At 43.4% G+C, this 22,433-nt stretch overlaps 1 protein-coding gene across 1 annotated transcript in view; it reads right to left on the bottom strand.

Moving 5' to 3' along the window:
• The window catches only part of jam2a (junctional adhesion molecule 2a), a 39,291-nt gene that overhangs the window by 9,879 nt on the left and 6,979 nt on the right, over positions 1-22,433 (bottom strand). Inside the window, exons 2-7 of the mRNA XM_083758738.1 lie at positions 12,244-12,309; positions 9,872-9,982; positions 7,425-7,574; positions 6,071-6,264; positions 5,055-5,157; positions 1,695-1,802 (exon numbers count right to left, since the gene is read on the bottom strand). Of these exons, the coding sequence (XP_083614864.1) occupies positions 1,695-1,802; positions 5,055-5,157; positions 6,071-6,264; positions 7,425-7,574; positions 9,872-9,982; positions 12,244-12,309 (732 nt within the window). The remainder of the gene's footprint in view (positions 1-1,694; positions 1,803-5,054; positions 5,158-6,070; positions 6,265-7,424; positions 7,575-9,871; positions 9,983-12,243; positions 12,310-22,433) is intronic.

Below are 22,433 nucleotides of genomic sequence, written 5' to 3'. Positions count from 1 at the left end.
AAAAATCGTTAAAATGTGGCGCAAATCATTGAATATATATTTCAGAGCGAACATTTTTAACTAAAATATTGGCTTCTGGGGGGTCCCTGGAACTACATATTTTGAGATGGGGGTCCATGGCCCAATAGAGATAATTCTGGGGGTCCTTGACATGAAAAAGGTTGAGCACCACTGACATAGAAACATGGGCTTTTCAGATAATTGTTAGGATTTAGAAGCCTTTTTTTAATCGACCTCAGTCCAAAATGGGTTAAAGACCTGGACTTCGTCTCAGTGTTTAATCATCCTGTCAGGGTGTGATTTCTCCATAATGACCACCGACCCGTTTCGTGTACTGTACGTGCTTTTCGGGGGGGGGGGGGGGGGGGGGGACGTGACGCCCCACAAACCGGACCACAGTTTGAGAACCACTGACATTAAAGACGTCCGTTTTCAACACAAAACGATATCTTACCTTCCTCTGTGTCCTGGATGGATGGACGGACGGACGGACGGACGGACGGACGGACAGATAGACAGACAGACGGTTAAAGAAGAACAGAAGCCAGAAAGAAAAGTCACAGTTATGTTATTGCAGGACAAAGACATCTGATCCAACAGAATCAATTCACAGAGGTCGTCTGCGGCCGGGGAACGCGACCGGCCTCCCTGATGAATGAGCACACAACTAGCAAACAACCATATGAAAACTAAAACTACCACACTGCAGGGGAGAGAGACAGAGAGAGAGAGACAGAGAGAGAGAGACAGAGAGAGAGAGACAGAGAGAGAGAGACAGAGAAACAGACCCAGACAGACAGACAGACAGACAGACAGACAGACAGACAGACAGACAGACAGACAGACAGACAGACAGACAGACAGACAGACAGTTCTGCAAAACCTTGAGAAATTGCTATCCGTTTACACAGATAGACAGTCTTGACTGTATTTCACATTTGTTTTGGCAATGTCCTTATAATATTATAATTGAGGTTAGGATGGATGGCTGGATGGATGGATAGTTGCCTACAGTACACCAACCACACAGTATAGTGACTTAAAATCACACTTAATTAAATGGCTCGGTTGAATGATTGATTCTGATCGGTCTGTTATTTTTTCAATAATGACCGCTGCTATCAATAACTGACAGCCGAAGGCAGCGCACCTGAATCATCTAATTAATAGGCCAATGTGCAGTGCTGGGTCACACAATGAGTGAATCATCATGACTGGTGAATAATAATAATAATAATAATGTCTTTTTTGACACAATACAATGTTTCATGGTCATGATTCACCAAACATGAATTTGAATCTGTGTGGTACCATCAAATGGTGCCACTGCTGTGCCCCGTAATGCATCATAATGACAATTAGAACGCTTCATAGGCGGCGTTACTGACCAGATCAAAGCGCTATAGACTGGTATAGAGCAGGCAGGCCTATGTACTGACCAGATCAAAGCGGTATAGACTGGTATAGAGCAGGCAGGCCTATGTACTGACCAGATCAAAGCGGTATAGACTGGTATAGAGCAGGCAGGCCTATGTACTGACCAGATCAAAGCGGTATAGACTGGTATAGAGCAGGCAGGCCTATATACTGTCCAGATCAAAGCGGTATAGACTGGTATAGAGCAGGCAGGCCTATGTACTGACCAGATCAAAGCGGTATAGACTGGTATAGAGCAGGCAGGCCTATGTACTCACGGCTGAAGAAGCCGTTGCGGTGCAGGACGTAGCCGCCACAGCCACAGATGACCACCAGCAGACAGATGACCACCACCACCGCCACCACCGCCGCTACATTCACGTCCTCTGGAGGCAACAAGAGGAGACCATTACAATTCACACTGTATAGGCATTCAGTTATTTACTTATTCAGAGAGACGCAACATAAAAATAAAATACAAAATCGCTCTGAAAGAATATATATTCAATGATTTGTGCCGCATTTTCGTGATTTTTCAAAAATAGCAGACCTACAAGCTCGTAGAGTGCCACTCCGTGGTGCGCTATGAGCTTGTAGATCTGCTATTTTTCAATAGCTAAAGTATAACATAATGCTTAGTTAAAACAACAAAAGGGGTTCCCGCCCAGAATGTTTTTTAAAGGGATATATATATATATATATATATATATAATATATATAAAAGAATCACACCCGTGTCTATTTGCTCAGAGACTATGACGTACAATTGTCCATTCATTGTCAATGGGAATTTAATGGGAGTTTGTGTAGGACCAAGTTTGTGCACATACACCAAAAGCTGGATATAGGAGAGGCTAGCGACCCTCAAAAAAGAAAAAGGTAATTTAATCATCTATTCCGGCGAGAATATGTGAGCTAGCCTGGCATAGCCAGACTTCATCTGCCTGCACTCCATATTGCCCCCAGGCAGCGCAGTGGTATATTAGTATCTCAACGCTAGGCTATATGTGAGCACCCCAGACAGTGTTTTTACATTGCTTGATTCAGTATTTAGATATTTATTTTAGCTGCCGTCCTATATGCCTTCCTATACAAACCCATTGTAACTTCAACCCCCATTTTAATGTATTGTTTATATATATTTTTTTGACTTTTTTATGGAGCTTTGTTCTTATTCCTGATTATTAAAAAAATAAATGAAAATAGTGATTAAGAAAAAACACATGCACCGCACGTATTGAGAGAGCAGCATCAGTCACCGTAAAAAAGGACGGGGTGTTTTCGATGAATGTTTCATGGTTAAAACGAAGTTTGAAGTTACCAAAGGTTGCAACACTGCTATCCATCATTATCATTTGGCGGGTGACCCTCTGGGACCCCCTTTTCAAGAGCCCACTCCCCACTTTGAGAAGCACTGCTTTGCTCTGAGTTAGCGTCCGTGCCACCGAGCAGGCAAGACAAGACAAATGGCAGAGGAGCGAGCCTTCTCCACGCCTCATTAGGCTGCATGGCTGCATCGTTTCACGTGTAAATATGACAGAGTACGCAGTGAGCAAGAATGAAAAAGCAAATAGCATTAGCGTTTTCGGGAACAGACTCGAAGCACATCGATTGTCATGCGAGGATGGTTGCAGAGGCCGACGGTGGATTTTATTTGGGTGGTTTTCAAAATGTTTTTGTCTGTCCAAGGCACAGTAAAGGTCAAAATATAAATCATATCTGTGAAATCAGCAAAAAAAAGCCTCTAACCATATAGCATCCACACATCGGCATCGGCCTATGTTTGTTCTGCCCATAATTATTTCAAATTATTTTCAAAAAACATACGCCCAAAAAAAGCAAACATTTCCATCAATTCAAAACAAAAGCAATGGTTATTTTCAGAAATTTCATGAAGATAAAAGAAGAATCACACCCGTGTGAAGTGAGGGAGGATCTTTATATCACCGTACATCATCATACATCATCTCATTCCGGCCAATCAGAATTTGAGTCCGCACCTTTGTCTTCAATGTTTGTGTTACACTCTACATTGTCCATTCATTGTCAATGGAATTTCAGATTTGTGTACAGGTAGGTCAACGTTTGTGCACGGCACATACACTAAAAGCTGGACATACTGTACGTAGGAGGGGCTATCGACCCTCAAAAATTTAAGAAATTCCATAAATTAGAAAACAAAATGTTTAAGAAGTAGTGAAAATAGCCAAGCTACAAGCTCACAACGCAGGGCTTCGTGACACATTAGTGAGCTTGGAGATCTGCTATATATTTTTTTTTTTTATATATTTTTTATCCCACGATTGTGTAACCCATTTTTCACCCCTGTGTCAATCATCTAATGTGATCCTGGGCTCTACACACCCACCACCAACCTAGTCCCCATATATGGGGGACAAGGGGAGAGCAACAGACTTGAACTCATGCTTCCTTCATGCCTGAGTGCCCAAGTTGCTCCTTTACACCTGACAGGGTGGAGTTTCCCTGGTTGGACGTAGCGCGTGGAAGGAACACGTTATTCCAACCAGTTCCTTTCCCCTCCATCAGGTCAGCTGGCCAGGGGGAGGCAGTTTGAGATCTGCTATTTTCACTAGCTTGGGTCCCGGGCAAACGTCTAATTTCTCTTTTGGGTCTCGAGCTACAACGTTTTTGATCCATAACGGCCATGTTTGATGCGCCGGCATCCTCTCCAACAGTGAGGTCGCTCACAAGTGACAGCTCAGCACGTGGTGGCATTTACCACTGCCATACCCTAGGGCTGGTGCTGTTTATCGCCCAGGAGGCAAAACAAATAATAATGCTGGGCAATGTGACAAATGGAACACTGTGAATTCACGTCATGACAAGCCAGGTTTGTTTCAGAGGATCACTCAACTGTGCAAGACTGCAAGTGCATAGAAGATGAGGCTAAACATGTTCCTTTTTGATCAAGCTTAAGGCAGTTATGGCTGCATTTAGGTATGCTGCTATATGGTTGGACTGATGGGAGGACTGACTGAGCTGCTCGCTCCTCCTAGCTGGGAGGGAAGTCAAACCTTATGCCCACACCTAACACCAAAAATCAAAAACTTGTCACCGAGGGCACAATCTTACCCGTCTCCCCCTCTCCTTCTCTGTCTGTAAGCATTCCTACGGTACTGCATGTCCCTGTATCAATACATGTCACTGGCTCAACCTTTTGGACCTCTTCCGCAGAGCTTTGGTGCTTTCTAGTTCCACATTAAGCTCTCATGGATAATGATGGTGGATCACTCTGCTGTAGATCCATGGTTTGTTGCTGTTGTCCACCTTGTGTCCCCGTCTCTCTTTTTGTCTCCACCAGGCCAAAGGCATAGTCAGTCAGTCAGTCAGTCAGTCAGTCAGTCAGTCAGTCAGTCTGTCCTCTCTCTCTCTCTCTCTCTCTCTCTCTCAGGGCAGATGGCAGCACACCCAGAGTCTGGTTGTGCTCGAGGTCTCTTCCTGTAAAAGGGGAGTTTTCCCTTCCCACCGTCGCCAAAAGCACCACAACATGTTGTGATTTGGCACCGTAAGATAATTCAATTGAACTGACTTGAACATAAGTATAGTAATACACACACAAACGCACACACGCACAAACACACACACCCAGAGAGAGAGAGAGAGAGAGAGTCACTCACCTATGGCCAAGTGGTTTCCCTCACACATCTTGGGGGGACCCACGTCGTTAGAGGACTGACATCGATATTGACCGCTGTCTTCCTTTGACACCGCCTTGAACTCCTGAGAGAGAGAGAGAGAGAGAGAGAGAGAGAGAGAGAGAGAGAGAGAGAGAGAGAGAGAGACTTAAAATGTGTTCAAGGTGAAAAAACTAAAGCCAGAGTAGTAGTAGATAAAAATTACTCCAAACATGTTTGGAAGTGAGATATCCCATTAAAGGGACAGGTCAGCACTGGAAGAAACTGCAGTAACCCAATGCTAATAGTATTTGTAGTAGATAACAGTAGCACAATTTCAAATTTTATCCCTATGGCCAGAATAACAATGAAGTCTGTTGTGTTTGACTGGATTGCTGAATTCCTACAATGACCATACTGCTTTGGTGCACTGCTCCTCCTTGTGGAGTGTGTGTGTGTGTGTGTGTGTGTGTGTGTGTGTGTGGGGGGGGGGGGGGGGGGGGGGGGGGGGAGGGGGGGATTGCGTGGAGGTGTGACAACATGTAGCCCAGGAAGGAATTGGTGAGACCAATGAAATACTAAAATATCTAAAAAACACACATTACACGCATAAAAAAACACCAGGAAAGTGTTTCTTGTGTCCTAAACATTAACATCTGAGGCAGAAAATAGGGCGAGCCAGAAAACAGCAGCCTGAAGAATGAGACTAGCAGGGCACTGCCAAAGACACCAGGACCTGCAAGCCAGCAAAGTAGTGCTGTGGGAACCAACACACGGGCACCGGTCACGAGGACGCCCCACATTAACATGATATGTGTGGTTGTACTCAAGAACGGACACAGGAGCGCAAAGCACCAACGAGCTGGCCAGACCTATGGAGAACCGGCATGACTGGAAGCGACGACGGAGGGCTCGTCTGAGGACGACCTAGAGAGATAACATCTGGTTGCAAAAGGGGTGAAGTGGCACTTGAGCACATGGTACTTAGCACCATTGTATTATGGATGACATTGACTCACCAGCACTCCGGTGTGTGCGTTGATAGCGTACGTGGCGTTGGGCTGGCCCTGGCGCGGCGTCTTCAGCTGCTTGTTGTCCTTGAACCACACGTACGTGGCCGGGGGGACGCTCTGGTGGTCCCTGCAGCGCAGCTGCACCACGGAGCCCGTCACCGCAGTGGTGGGGATCTCACACTGCGGGGTGTGAGGGGGCACTGCAGGGCGGGGGCGGAGAGACGGTGTTGATTTCGTCGACTGTCTAAAACTATGATGAAAAATGTTCGCCGGACTACTGACCAAAACTAAATAAAAACTAGATGAAAACGGTGACTAAACCTATTGACAACAAATGGGGCCTAGTGGAGAAGAGATCCAGGGCACTATCCCTAAACCCATAATTTGGGGATTTAGCAGAGGCGTTCGCCGGTAAAAATTGCTATGTGCCTTTATCCCTAAAACACCTCCACTGAGAGACTATGATGACTTTCTTGGATCTGGAACTCTGAGAGCGTTCACCGGTCCATCTGGTTCCACTTGTAGTACAATTAACACGAATAAGGATTTGACAGTGTAGTTAGGGGTCCCAGAGGTAACTTATCGAAAATAAATGGGGGTCCATATAGCCTAATACGTAGGAATTAGGAAAGTATAAAATAATGGTTAATGTCTGTGGTTAAAATCTAAAGTGACACAGATGCGTTCCAGGTCTCAATGAGCTAGCCATTGTCAGACCGTTAGACAGACCCAGGGCCCAGTGACGATGGGATATGCTATACAACAGTGGTTCCCAAAATGGGGTCCTTGAGGGGGTTCCAGGGGATCCCCAGCTAAATGATAGTTAGGAACCAAATTGACCCTTGTTGTGGGTCTGTAACTCTGAGTGTACAAATGGGCCCTGGCATTATCTCTTCAAATGGGGGTCAACGGGCAGATTAGTGTCAATTTGGGGGTCCTTCACACAAAAACGTTTGGGAACCACTGCTATATCCCATTTTGGGCGGGAACCCCTGTTGGTGTTTTAACCATTATGTTATACTTTAGCTATTGAAAAATAGCAGATCTACAAGCACCGAGTGCCACGCTACGAGCTTGTAGGTCTGCTATTTTTGAAAAATCGTGAAAATGGGGTGCAAACCTTTATATATTCTTTCAGAGCGAACATTTTTAACTCAAATCTTTGCTTCTGGGAGGGTCCCTGAAACAACATATTTTCAGACGGGGGTCGGCGGCCAATTTCATATATCTTTGGGGGTCCTTGACATGGAATAGTTTGAGAACCACTGACATGGAAACATAGGGTTTTTCAGAAAACTGTCAGTATTTAGAAAACATTTGTAGAATTGTTCCCATCGTCAAAATGGGATATAAGACGTACCCAGGACTCTGAGCGTGACGTTGGTCTCCCCCAGGCTGACCGAGTCCAGCGGGGCGCTGATCTCACAGCGGTACTCGCCCGCGTCCGTCTGGGTCACCCTGTGCAGGGTCACCGTGGCCCCGTCGATGGACGCCCGGTCCTCAAAGGAGCCTGGAGGGGACAGAGGACGGACACAGGGTCAAAACAAGTCAGAATTATTGCTGTCGGGTAGGGCTTTAAGCAACTAGTCGACTAGTAAAACCACTAATTGACCTCGTTGGTACTAGTTGACAGTTGAAAAATGTACGTTTTTGTAGGCCTCAAGATCAGCTAGATTATAGTTTATAATATATATAGTATATACATTACATTATAGACACCAATGTACACAGTTTTTAAATGTACAAATATTATTAAAAAAATAAAAATAAACTTTTAAAGTTTTTTTTTTTTTTAGTAAAAATCACTAGAAGTGGAAGCCCTAGGGTCGGGTGGAAACCTTGTATGTCCAAAACTGTTACTTTTCAGGAAATGCGGGGGAAAAACGTGTTGCTGTGGATCCAATAATGGTTATTATTTAGTCACAAGCTTCTTGTTAATACTTTTGGTAACAACAAAACAGGGTGAAAATCTTAGGATATTTAGGACATGTTATGTCATGTTCTATATGTCTACATGTTCAAAATGTCCTCATTTGAAGCACACATCACATTATGACACTTTCTGAGCACTTTCTTTACTATAGCCTAAAACTAACACATTTCAGATCAAATCAAATCAAACTGTATTTGTATAGCACATTTACAATGGCCGAGGTCGAACCAAAGTGCTTCACATTAAAGAGCATAATAACATAATAACCGAGGCAAACAGAAAATGGGGATAGGAAGGAAAGGAAAAGCATTATTTCAAGGTGTCAGAGAGCAAAATGTATTAAAAGCGATAGAGTAAAAATGTGTCTTTAATAGGGATTTGAAAGCCGTCAACGACCGAGCAGAGCGAACATGGAGTGGCAGGGCGTTCCAGAGGTTGGGTCCGGCCACGGCGAACGCACAATCTCCTCTGGTCCCGAAATGTGTGTCAGGCACAATCAGGAGAGAAACAAGGAGACTAAAACATGACTAAAAACTAAATGGCATTTCATTCGAAAAGGTCTATGACTAAAACCAAATAAATATTTGCTGTACAATATCAACACTGCGCCCCGACAGGGAGGATATCATATGATTCATATCACATGGGACGGAAGCAGCTGTGATGTGTTTTGTCGGGAGTGTCATTCTAAACCGTGAAGCGTTCATGCGTGACCCCGGCCTGCTGCTCTCCACTGATGATGACACCGCTTAAAGTTACTGCTGCTACAAAGTGGCTTTATGAGGGGTCGGAGGTCAGGTGTCAAAGGGCAAGCGGTGCTGTGACCAGTTAAGAGGGCGGTGTATGTGTGACGTTGGACAACACGAGAACACGTTGTGTGTGTGTGTGTGTGTGTGTGTGTGTGTGTGTGTGTGTGTGTGTGTGTGTGTGTGTGTGCGCGCGCGTGCGTGCGCTAATGTTGGTTTTTGACAGCAACATTTTATTAGGTTTTAGCCATGATAGTCTTTTAAATAAAGTTTTACTCAGCTGACATGTTTTAGTTTTGGTCTACTTTTAGTCGACCAACTATAAATACCACAAGACTTTAGTCGACTAAATCTGCAGTTGATTTAGTCGACTAACAGTTATTTTACATGGAGTTGAAATGCCTGTTCTGATACTCAGCTGATAGCCGAAAATAGCAGATCTACAAGCTCAACAACGTATTGCAGCGCAACACATTGTGATCTAATAAAGAGCATGGACACTCCTGTTACAGAATAAACACTCCATAGCAATAATTACTATCAGAATATACAGGAGAGCTATTTAAGGACGTAGGGCCTATCTTGCACACCACCCATAGACTGTGGTGCCTTAAACCTTATCCCTGAATATATTAGCCATATTTTGTAATATTTAGAAACATTTTAAAATAGTTCAACTAGCCGATCTACATCGACACATTGTGAGCTTGCAGATTGGCTATTTGAACTATTTTAAAATGTTTTCCAAAATGGTAAAACGTGTCAAGGAAGTTAAGGGATAATGGGTAAGGCGGCGTGCAAGATAGGGCACCTAAGGTCCCTGCACACTGCTCCCTTTGTCGGATTTTTAGTGGCGATTTTCCAAAAAACGCGTCCAGTCTGCAACCACCTTTATTGTAACAAAAGTCTGCACTTTATAAAGCGTCTTTAAATTGACAGAATGAGCCAAACAGAGAGAAGGAGAGTGTTCCTCACCTCTGAACTGTCCATCAAACAGAGAACAGAGAGAAGGAGAGTGTTCCTCACCTCTGAACTGTCCATCAAACAGAGAACAGAGAGAAGGAGAGTGTTCCTCACCTCTGAACTGTCCATCAAACAGAGAACACAGAGAAGGAGAGTGTTCCTCACCTCTGAACTGTCCATCAAAGTAGACAAAGGACACGTCCTTGCCCTTCTTCTTCCATTCGATGCGAGGGTTCTGATCCCTCTCTGTGTGGAAGACACACGACAGCACCGCGTCTGGACACCACAGGTATTACAGGTTAGCGTCAGTGGTGGAAAAAGAAAGAACTTACTTGAGTAAAAAGTATCAATAGTGGAATGTAGAAATACTCAACATTGTACTGTCAACAGGAAAACCACATTTCAACCTACAGTATCTTCATATAATTGGTCCTCACTAATGATCATGATAGAATACCACTATTTTTTGCTACTCGGTCTGTGTCTCATAGGAGGGCTGTGGGCAGTTCAGAAACCCGTCCACCAGTGACATCATCGATGGGGAATCCAAGCTAATAGAAACTGCAGGCTTTCTGTTCCTGAAAAGTTGCAATGCAAAAATGGAAGCCATCGTTCTCACGATAATAACAATCTAAAAATATATATTGTTTAAAGAAAATCTGCCTAACGATGTTGTCACTGGTGGACGGGTTTCTGAACTGACCACAGTCCTCCTATAGACTGGTGGAATTTTATCATGAACATTAGTGAGGACCAATTATATGAAGATATGATATGAAGTCCTTTAACCCATTTTGAGCGGGAACCCTTTTTGGTGGTTACATACATTATGTTATAATTTAGCTATTGAAAAATAGCAGATCTACAAATGAGCTTGTTTTTTTTTTTTTAATGTCGACGTCAGGCCTGAATGGATTAAAAGTACCAAAAGTAGAAAGTACTCATTATGCAGAATTTTCAAAAAGCTTTTGGAAATAGCAGATACGCATTGTGAGCTTGTATATCAGCTATTTCCAAATGGCCGAAATGTATACAAATATGGCTGAAGTGATTAGTGCATGTTTTCATTGTTTTGTAATAATCAAAATCTACAAAGTAACTACTAGTAACTAAAGTTTTCAAATAATTGTAGTGGAGTAAAAGTCTCTGTGATGTAGTAGAGTAGAAGTAAAAGTATTGAAAACTTGAAGTACTCCATTAAAGTGAAAATACCATGAAATTGTACTTAAGTACAGTACTTAACTAAATGTACTTTCCACCATCTATGATGGAACATAGAGTTATCTCATACATACTAATGTTTGTTTTCATTTATTTCCAAAAACCATTATCAAGCCCAGTCCACACCAAGGCAACGAGTCACAACTTTCAACCAGTTGGAAGAGCTTGCAGCGGTCCGGACTTCCGTTTGGGGATAATGGTTGTGAGTACCAGATCAGTGGCGTTGTGGTTAGAGTGTCCGCCCTGAAACTGGGAGGTCGGGGGTTCGATCCCCGGCCGGGTCATACCAGAGACTGTAAAAATGGGACCCAATGCCTCCCTGCACTCTCAGCATCAACGGTTGGATTGGGGGGAGGGGTCAGGTCAACTACAAATGATTACAGAGCGCGGGACGGGTGTGGCTCACCGCTCCAAGAGATACAGCAAAGTGTGTGACAAATAGTAGGACTTTTAAGTAGTTGTAGTTGCATGTGCGTGGACTGGCCTTTAGGCCTGATGTCGACATTTTTTAAATGTCTTTTTAAAATGTATTCTTTTTCTGAAAAACCTCATGTTTCTAGCATCAGTATATTTCATGTCAAGGACCCCAAAAATGATTTGTAATATGCCCCCCCTCCATCTGAAAATATGTTGTTCCAGGGACCTCCCCAGAAGCAAAGATTTGAGTTAAAAGGTTCACTCTGTAATAATATATATTCAAAGATTTGAGGCACATTTTCACGATTTTTCTAAAATAGCAGACCTACAAGTTCATGAGCTTGTATAGATCTGCTATTTTTCAATAGCTAAAGTATAACATAATGCTTTAAAACACCAAAAGGGGTTCCCACCCAAAATGGGTTAAAGCACAAATCCAGATTCCAGACTAAATAAAATATAGGCAAATCTTCCTAATATTTGGCCCTGTCGTCTATGTTTCCCCAGAGGCCCTCCCTCTGCATAGCAAGAGAGCGGAGAACATAAGCAGGTTACGCTGTTACGATTATTTATTTATTTCCATCAATCTGTCATTAGTTATCATTAAACATGAGCCTCCACAGTCTGCTGAACAGATGTTATTCTGTTATGCGTTTCGGGCGCTGTGACTGGCCAGTACGGTGCCAGTAAGCGCTCAGCCCCAAAACATGATTTATGAGACTGTGGCACCCAAGACATGGATATGTGTTTGTAATGACAACTAATAACACATTGGAGAAAAAAAAAGACAAATAGCGTAAAAGCGATATGCTTATGGGCTCCGCTCTCTGCCATGAGGTCCACAGTTACACTTTGTGGTGCAAATCAGAGTAGTTCTTCCATCAGCGGGTCAAGCGTACCTGTGTTCTCCCTCGCCTCCACCTTGTGTGTTTTGGACGTCACGGTGACAGAGACACAGAGACCACCTGGAGGGGGCAGGGGGGGGGGGGGGGAGGAGGAGGAGGAGGTAGGAGAGGGGGAGGGGAGAGAGAGACATTTGAATGAATTGAGGCGATTACATTTTGTTATGCGAAGGTTTCATAGGACCAATCAGAGTACACCATGGTTTTATGTTAGAAATGTCAAGTATGGGTCCCCAGCATGTAGAAACTGCCGGATGCTAACTTGCATATGTTGAGCAATTTTCATAATAGAGGCTATGCGCATGCTTAAAGTGAATGGCACATCGAGTGGCAAATCGAGTGGCAAAGCAACATGCAAAGTGATGCAAACATTAAACATTGTTTAATGTTGTTTAATGCAATCAGATAGGACTTTTCTGTCTGGATGTATGGGCTGTTAAGGCCAGAAAGTAGTTTTTTGTCACTCAGTAGGCGTTCCTGCATAACTTCCTGGTTTGATGATGATGTCACGCGCATACCCTCTATTGGCATAATATGTGACCATACCATTTAACAAACTATAGAAGGCAAAAAAGTAATTAAAGCATGATGAAATTTTGACTTTGACTTCTATAGGTTGTTAATGGTATGGTCACATATTATGCAAATTATGAAAATTGTTCAACATATGCAAGTTAGCATCCGTCAGTTTCTACATGCTGGGGACCCATACTAAACATTTATAACATCAGTTTCTAAATGCTGGGGACCCATACTAAACATTTATAACATCAGTTTCTAAATGCTGGGGACCCATACTAAACATTTATAACATCAGTTTCTAAATGCTGGGGACCCATACTAAACATTTATAACATCAGTTTCTAAATGCTGGGGACCCATACTAAACATTTATAACATCAGTTTCTAAATGCTGGGGACCCATACTAAACATTTATAACATAAAACCTTGGTGTACTCAACATGCCTGGGTTCACATTCGGGCAAGTAGACTAAACGCATACACAACATTGAAAAACATTTGAATCGTCAGAGAGAGAGAGAGCAATACACAGAGAGAGAGAGAGAGAGAGAGAGAGAGATTTGATTTTCAAGACCTCTATTCAATCTGTTTTCAGTACATGATAAACATGACAGTCAGAAGATTATAGCCACAGAGTGCCTATAAATGATTGGAGATTTAAAAACACAGAAGTGAAATAAAAACAAAAACATAGAGACAGAGAGAGACAGAGAGAGAGAGAGAGAGAGAGAGAGAGAGAGAGAGATACGGAGAGAGAGAGAAGGGGGGTTGGTGAGCACAGCAATATGTCTTATCAAGCGTTACAGGAGGACAAGGTGAACTGGTAAACGGGTAAATAGTAAATACAGTACGTGTGGGCCGCGTCAGCTGCAAGAGGAGAATGCTTAATGTTCCACCTTCTGTCACGCCATAGCAGGCCTGCGACCTGCCATTATTCTCATAGCAGGCCTGCAACCTGCCATTATTCTCATAGCAGGCCTGCAACCTGCCATTATTCTCATAATCCAATCAGCTATTGATTATTGGCATTTCAGCCTTATTAGATTGACCACTTAAACCCTCGGCTACACCACGTCATATGAGGAATAGCAGATAGACAATTTACCAGCTGGTGGTAGATCTCTAGAGTCAGCTTGCATTTCTGCTATTTTCGCAATTTTTGAGTGGTGCCTAAACGTTCCACTGACTGACTGACTGACTGTCTGTCGTACGGACAGCTCCAATACCACTGGATGACCTAATGTGGCACTGTTGAGCAGCCAGAAAGGGGCCATTCACACTGAGCACTATAACCACCAAGAACTGCAGCCAGTCGAGCAGCCTGCTCTCGCTCAGTTCACACAGGTGTGATTTTTGATTATAATTTTTTTGCCGATATTTGAAAATGTTAGAAATGTTCGTCTACGACAGGTTGAAAGAGGTTCATCCAAATTATACACTTCTTAAGACCATAAAATAATAAGGCAACAATTTAGTACTAAATCTATACTATAATAGAGCGAATGTCTGAGTGTGTGAGTGAGTGTGTGTCCGACCGCATTATCTCCTCATTATCTCCTCATTGCCTGCACCAATCGCTCCCACTTTTCACACAGGCATTGACCATATGAATATGGAGGGCGTAACGGAGCCCTTTTTTCGATTTGACACATTAATGATTATTAATTAATTTATTAGTGAATTAAAAACGCATGCAGTACCCCCCGCAGCCACAGGGCGGCAAAACTCCTCTCCCCAGAAATCACGTGTCACCAGTGAATTGCATTTTGGGACGGTCACTGATTAATACTGGGACACAGTTTTCCGCGTAACTTGAGTTGTTTCGCCTGCTGTCAATTTTGCTCGCGAGTTTTCCGCCTAACTTCAGTTGTTTCGCCCGCTGTTAATTTTGCTCGCAATAGACAGCGGGCGAGCGATCGGGATATTTCCAACCCCCTTACGCATCGACACAATTACTACATACAACAAACAACATGCCACGAAGAACAGCCTCAAGGACCCTAGCGCATTCTTCCACGCACCTATACCCTTTTTCACACCGCCCCCAGCCAACACGGAGGTTGTGTGTGTGTGTGTGTGCAGACTACTTTCGCTGTGAGCATGTGTGTGTGTAAACTACTTAAGCTGTGAGTGCGCACGTTCGTATGTGTGCGCGTGCGTCATCGCGTGGCCGTTTTCACTTTTCAGTTAGCTATAAACACAACACGAGATACAACTGTCTTAATAAGCATAAGCCACACACACACAGCGTGAAGTGGCTACAGCGCACGCTCTGGTGAAAACAGCTAATCTACAAGCTCACAACATCACAGGTTGCAAAAGCCATGAGTTCTCTCAAGCCAAAGCTCACAATTGAGACCGTTTTGGACGCAAATCCACCTGCAAATTGGATCTGTGCGACTGTCCATATATAGCTGCATGTCAAACTGGGGGTCCTTGATACTTTTCAAATGGGGCTCTGTGGGCTAATAAGTGTAAATGCTGCGGTCCTTGCTCTTGCCATGAAAACGTTTCCCTACCATGCATTTGGAAGAATACTTTAATGTTATACTGCTGTTTTTATTCATAAAAAACCACACACACACACACACAAATATATTATACAAGTTGAAATATATCAGAACGGGTAAGGACTAGTTATATTAATTCTGAACCCAAACAGATTAGCTATTAGCTTAATAGGTTTCACCCACCACTATGGCACAAAATTAAGACCTGAGGCCAATTCCTAAAATGTCTTTCTGGAAAAACGTATGTTACATTATATGTATTTGGGTGTGGACCCCCACCTCAAAATGGGAAAAACAAACCAAAACATAGTTTAGAACATAGACGAGATCGATTTGATAATGTGATATCAGCCACGACACATGACGCAATCACTGAAGCGACACTTTAATTAGTGTGAGTGAGTTAGATTGACGTGGTGTTGATGGATTGATGGGGGGGGGGGGGGGGGTCTCAGCCCGGGATCAAGATGGGATTACTGCTCATTGGTATAATCCTGTGGGTTTAAGGAACAGGTAAACACAAGGGCACAGTCTGTCGCTCATCAAGACCTGAGGCCCAGTCTAAATCAATGGTTCTGAAACGTTCCAAGATTTTTTTTCCCCCAGAAATAGCAGATGTACAAGCTTTGTACATCTGCTGTTTTTGAACAGACAACGCTAAAAATCTGAAAGTGACACGGATGCTTTCCTGGTTTTAATGGGTTAAGGCCTGAGGTCGATTCTACAAAATGTAAATCAGTAGTTCTCAAACCATTTGGCCGCAGATTATTTGATCAAAAAAGCAATCGATACAATAATCGATAAGGAGATAATTGACAGTTGCAGCCCAAATAATGACGATGTCTGTCTGTGTGTCTGTGTGTCTGTGTGTCTGTCTGTCTGTCTGTCTGGTCTGAGGGTCACTGATAACCTCTGCCCAAACAGGAACAGGAAATAGGCAGTGCCTTTCCGGAGAGGTGATTGGTCAGAAGGCACGGCTGTTTGCTCATCCTGTTGTTTTGTGATGAGTGTGTGGCTCATCGATTACAAACGCACAGCGACTGGATAAAGCCCCATTAGGCTACTTGGCCCCACAGCTGTGCCGTGTGCCAGAAATAGGGGGTCTTCAACATTTCTCAGCTGAGAGCTGAGAGCGAGATGAAGCAGGGACCCCACTACACTTCACATTGTATACAATTGAGTTTGCAGAATAAACTTTTTTGTGAGTGAGGCACTCATCAGCGTACATCATCATGTCGATTTGCTCGTCCACATAAGATGTAAATTCTCTATTCATTGTCAATGGGAATTTAATGTTTGTGTAAGACGAAAATCTACACTAATAGCCTAATAAATGTGCCCTCAAAAAGTGAAGACACCAATTGTGATTGGCCGGAATTACAGAAAAGTGAGGACGACAATTGTGATTGGCCGGAATTACAGAAAAGTGAGGACGACAATTGTGATTGGCTGGAATGTGATGTTTTTTTGTAACCCATTTTTCACACTATGCCAATTGCCTAAACTGTAATCCTGGGTACTACTCTCCTTCTGCCAACCTGGGGATAACCCTGAACTGAGCTCATGTTCCTCCTATGCATTGAAGCTCACGTGTTGTGAGCTTGAAGCGAGTCGTGATTGTGACGCTTGGAATCCGATGCGGCATGCTATTTTCAGCACTCGACTTTGTTCATGTCATTATGTGATAAATGGGTGTGAGGATCTTGTGCACTCGCACACACACACACACACACACACATCACACGTGCGCACACACACACATCACACGTGCGCACACACACACACACACACACACACACACACACACACACACACACACACATCTGAGTCACATTGCTTTTCCTGCCATTGTTCCTGTAAATACCTTTGCGCACAAACCCAGATCAAAATCTCGCCAAATGTAAACGTATAAATTGCTTCCAGCGTTATCTAAATGTGCATTTTGGTGGCTTTTTTTTTTACCCCGCTGTTAGTCCCACAATATTTACTGAGAGACTTCCAAGCTTTCAGCCACGGACCATTAGCCTCCGCGGCCAAACAAACAAATGGCGGCCTTTACGCGGGTTGTGCCGTCAGCTAGCTAACTTCCTAGCTTCCTGTGTGAGTGTGCGCTTCCTGTGTGGCTGTGCTTCTTGTTTGAGGAATATAAGTTCTAGAACCAGGGGTCATCGCCATGCTGGGTTGCGGTGGACATTTCTGTCAAAGTTCTATTTTCGCCACCGACTTACAAAATGAGTGGACAACCCTGAATGACCATAACCGGTCTGTAAACCCAGGATACACTCTCAGAGTTATGGGGGCATACATCACCGACCTCCTATCATATCCCCCCCCCCCCCCCCCCACCCCTCCATTAGGAGCCTCAGGTCAGTAGACAGGCGACTCCTAGAAGTTCCACCAACAAAGAAAAGAGGCTCAGGGGCTCCTACACTATGGAACAGCCTTCCCCTTGCTGCATGTTAGGTCTGCCTGCTCCGTTGAGAGTTGTAAGTCCAGACAGTATTCACAAGCCTTTGCCCCCCCTGATGCTCCTGCACTTTATATTGATAGGACATGTTTGCCTGGACTGCATGCCATTCATGTTTTGTTTAATGTTTAATGTTTGACTACCATAATTGTGCGTTGTTTTTATATTCAATTGTCTTATACCGGTGTATTGTATTGCACTGTATTGTATCGTTTTATCTGACCTGTGACGCACTTTGGTACAATGAGAGTTGTTTTTAAATGTGCTATACAAATAGATTTGATATGATTTGATTTGAAATTAAAACATTTGAGAACCACTAGTACCAGTGGACTCCTATTAAATAATATGCCAGTGTGTCATGGTATACAAGTGTCATACATATTCTGAATTCTGCATTGGTGATTTACATGTTAGAAGATATATTAAAAAATAAATGGATAATAAAAAATAAAATAAATAAATACATATTCTGAAGATAAAACACAAAGACAAAAAAAAGCTCCTCTAGCCTAATACCACATGAGGAACGTTCACTAAAAATAATTGTTATTTAGTAGGTGACGGACTGATCCTATATAACTTTTATAGAATACTTTAAGAACCATTCCTTTTTTCTCTGTGTGTGTGTATAGGATGGCACGGCAGTAGGAATTCAAGCATCTCTGACACTTGTGATTCAAGGGCAGGGCTACACAGAGCTCTGGACAATGACCTTGGCAGGAAGCGTGGATGGATTTGTAACAGGAAGGGAAGACAGCCATGCTGGACGACCGAGGTGGAAACACATTCATATAGCCCCTATTCACTGAAACCTTGGGAGCCAAGTAACAATGATGGAAAGTATTCAATGTGACCAAGTAACGCTCTGCTTGGGACAAAAAACAGGAGAAATACTGCAATGGGCTATTCATAAGGCGGGGGTGCTCAAACTCTTTCCAACCAAGGTTCATATGCATTAGGCTACATACCCCCCAATCGATACCATTTTCTCTCTCTTGTACAGCAATCGTTGATACTATAAAACAGTTTTCAAGACTTTTCATCTCAAGACCCCATTATTTTTTCTGCATTTGAGCCACAGACCACCATTTTCATGAGATTTAGCCCCGCAGACCCACAATTAAAGAATGTGCATGCTGTTGGTACCATAGGAGAGATAATAGGCAAATGTTGATCAAAATAACAATTCTTCTACATTCTCTAATTGTGCAAAAAGAAAATCACACTTTTGGTTACCATGTCTCCCTCATTTAGCTGGAACCCCCCCAAGGACCAGTGGTCGAGAAGCACAGCTATAAAACGAATACGGGCCTTGTAGATATATATATATATATATATATATATATATATATATATATATAATTGTCTTTGAACATTTTTCTTTAACGACATGCCCAAAGAATTGGCCCGCCTCGCTGAGGCTAAAATAGCGATCATGCAGTACATCTAAACAATAGGCTATACTCGTGTTCTTTGCCAAAACCAGGCATTGTGCATTCAAGTTAATTTCTTGAAGCAAAACAATGGAGCTTTTTTTTAACCAAAGGACTGCGACGATGACAAACGCTTGCTTGCTCAGACAATTTGGCTTAGTGGAAATGAGAGTGCAGACTGGCTTGCCCTCCCCTCTATCCCTGTGCGCGCATGCGTGTGTGTGCGTGAGTGCGAGCGTATGTGCGTGCGCGTGACGTGTTAATTTGTACCAATGTAACAGGATTTACAGTATCAGCCGGTGGCCTTGAAGCCTAGTACCTACCGTAAACTCTCAGAAGGAGCATTGTATTCATTGTATTGTCTGTCTGTCTGTCTGTCTGCCTGCCTGCCTGTCTGTCTGTCTGTCCGCCTGCCTGCCTGATGACATAAAATCCTGTATTGATTGTATTGTTTAGTCACATTCTTAAGTGTTGTTTTCCTAATAGAGTAGATTTTCTTGTGTTGTTTTCTCTTCCCCTCCATGTCTTTGTCTTAGAAAAGGGGTTATACTGTATAACTTGCAATATTAGCATTATTACACTAACACACACACACACACACACACACACACACACACACACACACACACACACACACACACACACACACACACACACACACACACACACACACACACACACACACACACACACACACACACACACACACACACACACACACACACACACACACGCCAATCTATAAGATGATTGGCTGTTTCCCACCACACCGTCCTATGGTGAACTATAACTCAGGCTTGGGGGAATGATTAGGTAAAGTGGGCGAGAGAGAGAGAGAGAGAGAGAGAGAGAGAGAGAGAGAGAGAGAGAGACACAGACAGACAGACAGACAGATGTGACAGGCATAAAAAAGGGGCGAGCAGCGAGAATGAACAACAAAGGAGTTTAAGAGGCCTAAGAATAGAATACAAATGAAATGACGGGCCGGACCGGGAGAATGAGACAGAGGAAGAAAGAATGACATGAGTGAAGAAAGAATTACAGAGAGAGAGAGAGAGAGAGAGAGAGAGAGAGAGAGTTGGGGGGGATGGGTACACGGTACAACATAAATAAAAGACAGAGAGAGAGGGGGAGTACGTAAGATTGACAGCTAGGGAGACATTCACAGTACTAACAATCCTCGGTCAGTGTATGTAAGGTGTGTCCACGTAGGAGTATTTGTGTAACAAATGGAACCAAGTGGACCCACAGGGGGTCCATTTGGTTCCATTTGTTATACACTCTGAGTTGTATGTTGTTTGTTCAGTTAAGGATCTTTTGCTGCGGGGCTCGCACCACGTTGATGGGTGTCTGTCTGTCTGTCTCACCAGAGGGAGTGCAACAAACCATGTACAACCCAGATTCGGCACAAACAAGGGACTAAATTATTTTCGCTCCTATGCCACCAAAATGTGTAACGCCCTACCAACAGTCCTTAAGACATGTGAATCCCTTGACTCCTTCAAAACCGCTCTCAAAGGGCACCTACGGATGGCTGCAATTCGAAACTGGCCTCTGTAAAATCTGAATCCCCATCTCCCCTCACTGTATATGTATCTTTTCCCTTTTTGCTTCCTATATGATGAATTCCTGTTCTGTTCTTTAGCTACATAGAAATGTCTATTTGTATGTCTCTAAATGTTTTGATGAATTGAACAATGTGGACCCTGTTGTAAACAAGTGTAATGCTTAATTGGGTCGTCCACTCACAGTTAACAGTCTTTGTATTGAGTTTGTGCTTGAAATGTACTGTAAATTCTGCAAACTGTTAATACATATTTCAATCAATCAATCAATCAATCAATCAATCAATGTCTGTCTGTATGTCTGTTCTGATTATAGGACCACAATGGAAACAAGTGCTTTTTGCGTCATCCTCGTTGTACTCGCTGTACTGCAATTTGCTAATTAAAGTATTCAATCAATCAATCAATCAATCAATCAATCAATCAATCAACCAATCAACCAATACATCAATGTTTGTCTGTCTGTACCGTCTGCCTGCCTGACAAGTAGTAGTATCAGACGCTATAGGAATTGGTTTCAGTCTCTCTCAGAGTCGAAAAGACGCACTTAACCCATTCAGGCCTGACGCCGAAATTAAAAAAAGAAAGTTTTCTAAATCATGACAATTTTCGGAAAGATTTGAGGCACATTTTAACGATTTTTGCAATAGCTAAAGCATAACATGATGCTAACACCAAAATGGGTTTTAAAGCCCAAACCACACCACTGGGTCGCCATGCAACGCCGGCGACGTGCGCAGACGTGGACGCGACAGGACATGTCACACTGCCGTGGCGGACGCCAAAAGCGCTTTGTTGCGTCTCGACCCATTGGTGTGGTTTGGGCTTTAGTGTGGACTGGCTCAAATGGTGTACTCTTTGGCCTGCAGCGCGATGTCACTGATCACATGATCATACGTTCTAGGTCTCCAGTTCTATAGGCTAAACCCATTGTCTCTCTGTCTCTCATTTTATTATTTCCACACTCTAAAAGGTATATCATGAGTCGTGACATAGTTCAATGTTGAAAATGAGTGGTATTCCTCAATACCAATATATATATATATATATATATATATAACAATATCTACAATACAATATCACTATCATTTTGAAATAGTATCCAGTGCCAAATAAGAGGCTCCGTTGTCATTGTATCCTGGCACAGGTCGTCAATACGACGCGACGCAAGGCGGGGAATGAGATCCTCCCAGCTGTGTTATTTAGGAACGTTACTGAATTCCGAGCCGGACCTGTACGCGTGCAAACGCACCGCCCTAAATATGCTGTTCAGAGTTCTTTATGTTTTTAACACACACACACACACACACACACACACACACACACACACACACACACTCTCTCTTGCTTCGCATCAACGTCCGCCCCCTCCCTGAAGCACCGTTAATTAAACTGGCAAGAGGAGTAAAAAGCAGAAATAGAAAGACGGTGGAGTCATAACTTGGCGCGCCGGGTTTGGCACGCCGAGTATGGGAGTACCTCCCGTGAGGAGGCGAGTACACCGTGGTACTGACGGGAGCGGAACCCCGTGAGGAGGCGAGTACACCGTGGTACTGACGGGACCGGAACCCCGTGAGGAGGCCAGAGTACACGCTGCGGTACCGACCAGTGGTGGAAAAGGTACTGACATTGTTTACTTAAGTAAAAGTATCAATGCTGCAATGTAGAAATACTCTTGGCTTCAGA

Source organism: Protomyctophum parallelum, assembly GCF_964188405.1.
Source record: "Protomyctophum parallelum genome assembly, chromosome: 23".
Taxonomy (NCBI): Eukaryota; Metazoa; Chordata; class Actinopteri; order Myctophiformes; family Myctophidae; genus Protomyctophum; species Protomyctophum parallelum.
Note: the sequence above shows the minus strand (reverse complement) of the source record. Positions and strands in the feature narration are given on the sequence as shown.